At 37.4% G+C, this 6000-nt stretch overlaps 1 protein-coding gene across 35 annotated transcripts in view; it reads right to left on the bottom strand.

Moving 5' to 3' along the window:
* The window catches only part of camk2b1 (calcium/calmodulin-dependent protein kinase (CaM kinase) II beta 1), an 80303-nt gene that overhangs the window by 13113 nt on the left and 61190 nt on the right, over positions 1 to 6000 (bottom strand). For 19 of the 35 annotated variants that reach the window (XM_016669168.1, XM_016669173.1, XM_016669177.1 and 16 more), the window contains 2 exons: positions 3819 to 3863; positions 685 to 733 (listed from right to left, as the gene is read on the bottom strand). In XM_016669168.1, the coding sequence (XP_016524654.1) occupies positions 685 to 733; positions 3819 to 3863 (94 nt within the window). The remainder of the gene's footprint in view (positions 1 to 684; positions 734 to 3818; positions 3864 to 6000) is intronic. The other 16 variants (XM_016669170.1, XM_016669175.1, XM_016669171.1 and 13 more) reach the window with 1 other exon arrangement.

Here is a 6000-nt window from a genome sequence, read left to right as displayed (position 1 = left end):
AAGGAAGGACGGACGGACGGATCCAACAACAGAAAATTGTTATGAAGGAAGGACGGACGGACGGAAGGAAGGAAGGAAGGAAGGAAGGACGGACAGCTGGATGCCTGAACAGCTAGATGGACAAACAGAAATTGGATGGACGGATAGATCTACTGTAGGACAAATAAGACTGGTTGGTTGGATGAAGGATGAACAGATGGATGAACAGAGAGACAGACAAAGAGATGGGAAGCTAGACAGTGTTTGTCCGTAAATAATTTTAGTTTTGCCACTGAGACTCAAAATCTTACAGTCCCACAAACAACAAATAGATAAAACAAAGGCTTAATTTTAGAGGTTGTACAGATTGTTGCAACAAATATTCACAAACTGAATCATTTCACAAAGAGGCTCTTTCTGTAACAAAGCTGTCAGGAACACAAACCTGCCTCTCTGAAAAAGAAGGAACCCTGTTGAAAATCTAAGCAAGCTACCAGGCAACCAAAAACAAGAAGAAAAAAAATTTATTTCCTCCGCTGTTGTAAAACCTACTCATCTGCCTGATATGATATTCATGGCTGCAGTTACACAAGCTGGCTGCCATAACAAACTGCATCATAAAAACATCAAGTGCTTGTAAAAAAAAAAATCCTATAATTTACTGGGATCAGAAACTCAGACTCGTTTGTATCGGTGAGGCCTTACCTTTCACATCCTCGTCCTCCACGGTGGTGTTGCTGCTGTCTGACGACTCCTGGAGAAGAAAACAAATCAGCCAATCACTTTGTGTTCAGGCACAGCAGGGGATTCACACTGAGCAGGATACACAGAAAGACGTCTGTCACACAAAGGATAAACAAGGTAAATCTGCACAGGTGGAGCACAGGCCAGCAGGGGGCGCATCCTGTCATGACACATCATGAACAGCAGTGGAAACCGTTCACAAGAGGAAGCCAAAAGTCCTGCACGTTAGTAAGAATCATTGTTAAAACTGTGACTTCAAATCAAACTGAAATCTGCATGACTTTTGACCTTAAAGCTCCAGTATGTAACTTTTATTTAAAAAAGATTACATTTTTTCACGTATTTGTTGAAACCGTCACTATGTTGTGATAGTATATGAGACAGATAATCTGTGAAAAAAACTCAAGCTCCTCTGCCTTCTCCCAGTGTTAACCAGAAACAACCAATCAGAGCCAGGAGGCGGGTCTTAGTGCTGTCAGTCACCCTCCATGTGGCTCATCCGCTCCAGAGCCTGCAGTGAATACTCAAACTAGTTAGCATGGCCACCGATCAGTAGGCCCGTCACAATAAATCAATTATTCGCATAATGAATTAAAATGACCTCAATAATTTCCATTTGGATGATTAATCTTCTTTCCCTTTTTGCTCTCTTTTTCTACCAAAAATTGGATGATGAAAGTCTTCCATCTGGTGGTTTGGTCTCAATTACGGCAATTTTATTAACAGGGATTTCATAATTCATTTTATTTGTTGTTTCTGTTGTTTTGTTTTTGTTTTAATTTTTATATATATATATATATATATATATATATAATGTTTTCCAGTTCAACACCTAAATATCCATTAAAATTTAAGGTTTATTGATCTTTGAAAATGTGTTTTTGCATTATTATCCCTTTACAAGATTGCTTGAAAATAATCTCAAAACAACATCATTATTGTTTACCGTCAATATTTTGTTACTGCGACAGATCTAAAAGGTTTTCCTGCGATGGCAAGTTGTTCCTTAGTCAGTAGCACATTTAGCAGTGTGTAAGTGAGGATGATTGACAGCACTGAGACCCTCCTCCTGGCTCTGATTGGTTGTTTTTGGTTGGGAGCTGTGCATTTTTTTAGACAGCAGTAGATGTTCATGGATGAAGTGGTGGAAATCACTTGTCTCATTTATTACAGTATAAGACTTTAGTGACAGTTTTAACTAATATGTAAAGAACATTTTTTAATATAAAAGTTACATACTGCAGCTTTAAACACTTTCTGCATCAAAAAATGCCTTTCTGAAACTTTAAACTGGAGGAGCCTTTTCCACCTTTCTCAAAATCATAAGCAGACAGGGGAGCTTCTCACAGGAAGATCGGCTGTCATCCCGGGCAGAGCGGCACGCCGTTCAGATATATTTATCTACCTGTCTGTCTGCCTGCCTTTCTGTCACTCCTTTCGCCAGAAGAGGAGTTTCTGATTTCCAATTAGCAGAATAAATGGGTCTAAATTCCCCTGCATGTAAAGGGTGCTGAGAGACTCCATGACCTGATTAGTGAGTGCACACGTTCACCAGCAGCTTCAAGAGCACAAAGTGGATTTTTATAGCCTTTAAAAGAGCAGCCGGTGACCTGAGCAGAGGAAGAAAGAGCAAGAAGGATGTTAACTGCATTTCTGCCAAGAAGAGGGGGAGAAAACTGTAACATTTGCTAAGCTCTAAATATCTGATCACACCTTCTGGTTGCTTCTTTGCACATTTTGCAATTTTCTGACTCATATTTATAAAGCAGTTTATCAGCATTCTGTCCTAAAATTATGAGATGTCAGGCTGACTTTAGTACTAAAGAATAAGTATTCTGCTCTACATTAGATGGGTGTCCAAAACGTTAATGTTTCCTTTGTGCATGTAACAAGTTTATAATAACCAGACGTCACAGAAAGCTCAGTCATGCCTGGGTGGAAGGGATCTTTCTGCAAACTCATGCAGATTCACAACTTCCAAATACATACCAAGTAAAAACTTGTTTTCTGTAATAACTATGATCAGACGTTACATAAGCTGAGCAAACATAAGATCAATACAGAGCTTTGACTCTATGAGAGATTAAAATTTAAACACTCACTATGATTTTAGAAAAAAAATGGAAATTAATTAAATTCTTTTCACTTTTTCCAACCCAAGATAGAAATTAGTAATAATTTAACTTTTTTTGTTTAAGCTGTGTACAAAATAAGCAGGTTTTTAAAGAACACTGGTAATTGTGGGGAAAGTTATTTTTGTTTGTTTTAACTCTGCCTGTTTTGCCATTGAACATTCTAATACCAGTTAATCTGGATTACATTGATGCATTATTGACATTAGAGGCAACAATGCAGACGAGTTGAAGGGAACCATTAAAGCAACCTGAGTCCATTAAAGCAACCTGCAGAACAACAAGCTGACTGTCTCCATGTCACGCCGCTTTAATTCAAGTAATTCGTGCAAAATTAGCCTGAACAAGAACTGAAAGCACACACAGAAAAACTTTTAAATAAGCTAAAAATTCTGTATTAAAAATCATCTTTGGTTGGTCTTGTGTCTGAACATTATAACATTTTAATTTGTGACTATGGGTAATCAATCCATAAACAAATTTTACCTTTTGTTCCTAGTTACCAAAGTAAGCTTAGCTAACTTTTCAATTATACTGTAAATTAGGGAAATGCACTTGCATGTAGGAAACACATTTATGAGGAAGTTAGAGTAAAAAATTCCTGAACTAAAAGTCAGGCAGGAGCAAATAGTTGGTTTGTAAGCAGAACTTCATAAAGAAGAAAAATCCTCAGCAGATCTTCCTGCTGCAGGTCTGTGCATTTACAAAACTGGTTTACAACAAATACACATGCAGAGGTAAGAAACATCTTTTACCTAATCTCATCTTTTTTAATAACAGCATAAATATCAGGAGTTCAATTTCTGCCACACTCTCACAAACACTAAATCCACACACAATGCAATGGTGCACTCACACGGATGCATGTTAAAAACATGTAAAAAGGATAGGAGAAGGAGGAGGAAGAGGAGGATGAGGAAAAAAAGGATGAAGAGTGAGTCCAGACTTGGGAATGGAGAATACCTTTGTCCCGTCCACCGGATTATGGATGACAGTTGTCTGAGGTTCCTGGAAGAAGAGGAGGGGAGGTGGAAGAAGATGGAGGAAACGTGAGAGAAAGAGCAGAATATGAAACAAATGTAGATAGAAATGGTAAGTAAAGAAAAAAAGAAACAACAGAAGGAAACGCTGGTGGAGGAGATGGGGGGCAGAACCCTCCAACAAAATGACAGAGTGGGTGGATGAGCTGAAAACTGTAATTTGGAGTCAGCTCTGCTCCCTGCAGACTAACGAACGAAGAACAGACACAGTCATCCAACCAAATAGCTTAAAATCACCACATCAAACTAGCTTTCAACTTCAAAGAATACGCTACGCCAAACTACCTAAAGAATCTTGTGCAAGGAAAGCACAGATTTCCCCACAGCATGCATTATAAAAGTCAACCAACCGTGTCCTTTTTTAAACCTGAACTTATCTGACTCTGTTGTAAAACAGCAAGAATGTATTTCTGGGCCAGCCAGCTGTGCATGTGGAAGTTTGACCTCCATGTTCTCAATGACACAAACAAGCAATGAACCATGTGGACTGTCAGACATCTAAAGGGAGGAATCAGCCAGCTCATTTATTATGCATGAAGTGCTCTGTGACATAGATCTCACAAGAGGCTGGCAAACCTTGCAGAAAACCCCAACACACCCCAGGATAAGAAATAAATAAGAAAAAAGGTCAAGCAGATCCATCACCCTCGACTCAACAGAGATGATAGACCAGAGAGAAACAAATACAGCTCTGGAACAAATTAAGAGAGCACTGCAAAATGATCAGTTTCTCTGATTTTCCTTTAGTAGGTACAAGTCTGAGTAAAATGTACATTGTTTTTCTTTTATTCTATGAACTACTGATAACATGTCTCCAAAATTCCAAGCAAAACTTTAGTATTTATTTTCAGAAAATGAGAAATAATCAAAATCACAAAAAAGATGCAATGCTTTCAGACCTCAAATAATGGAGAAATCAAGTTCATATTCATTCAGAAACAACAGTACTAATGTTTCAACTCCGGAAGAGTTCAGAAATTAATATTTGGTGGAATAACTATCAGGTTTGAATAGGGTTCAGTGCAGTGCTCTTAGTTTTTTCCATAGCTGTAATTCTGAAACGCTGCTTTGTTTGATTGTTCTTTACTGATATACAAATCCACAACTAAATGCCGTAGAAGACTCAAAAATCGAGCTGAAACGATTAATTGGATTAATCGATTATTGAAATAGTTGTCAACTAACTTAGTAACCAAATATTAATTGTTAACTGGAGTATAAAGACTCAAAACATAGAACAACAAGCTCAGAGCAGGAATTAAGCCAGAATTGTACAAAAATATACACAGTACATGTTGCATTTAAATTTAAGATAAAAAATAAAAGAAAATACCTTTTATTCTACCTAAAATCAAGTTGCTCAGCTTTAGCTTCACCTGGTTCAAATTCTGTAAAAAGTATTTTTTTATAAAGCACTTTTTGCTATGTAATTATGTGGTTAATCCAAAATAATCAACAGATCAGCCGTACGCTCTATTAATGTTAAGTCAAGCAGATTTTTTTTATCTTGCAGATGAATCTTTGTAAAAATAAAAAATAAAAATCAAGCTTTCATAATAGGAATTGTTTCATTTTAGGAAATAAAATGTTTATTTTTCTGTTTAGAAAGGAACTGAATTATTTGTTTATTTGCATTTGCTAATGTATTTGTAACATTGTATAAAAAAAGGATTAAATGAAAAATTTGCACAATGATTAATCGATAGACTAACTGTTAAATAATTCACTGATTATTTATACATAAAATGAGTACGGTGTTGCAAAAACAATGCACCGTTTCAGACGTCACACATCTTTGTGCGACGAACATTAGGCTCCCCCTGAAACGAGCATGCTGCCTTGTCAGAGCTTGATTTGGCCACTTCTTAACTTTTGTGACTTGCAGTCCAACACTATTCCCTTCTCACTTCTGCAGGCTCTGATTCCTCATGACTCAGCCCCTTTAACAGGTTTTTTATCCCCCCCCTCCATTTTCTACAGCTGTTCTCACTCTTCACTCGACATACAGTAAATCAGAAACCATCAGCGCCCTCCATATCCTCTGCAGCACTCCTCTCCCTGCGGAAAGTGACACTTCTCTGATGACCAATCATTACTCGTCTCTC

This window comes from Poecilia formosa, unplaced genomic scaffold (genome assembly GCF_000485575.1).
Source record: "Poecilia formosa unplaced genomic scaffold, Poecilia_formosa-5.1.2 Scaffold20, whole genome shotgun sequence".
NCBI classification, from domain to species: domain Eukaryota; kingdom Metazoa; phylum Chordata; class Actinopteri; order Cyprinodontiformes; family Poeciliidae; genus Poecilia; species Poecilia formosa.
This window is presented reverse-complemented; position numbering and strand designations above follow the sequence as displayed.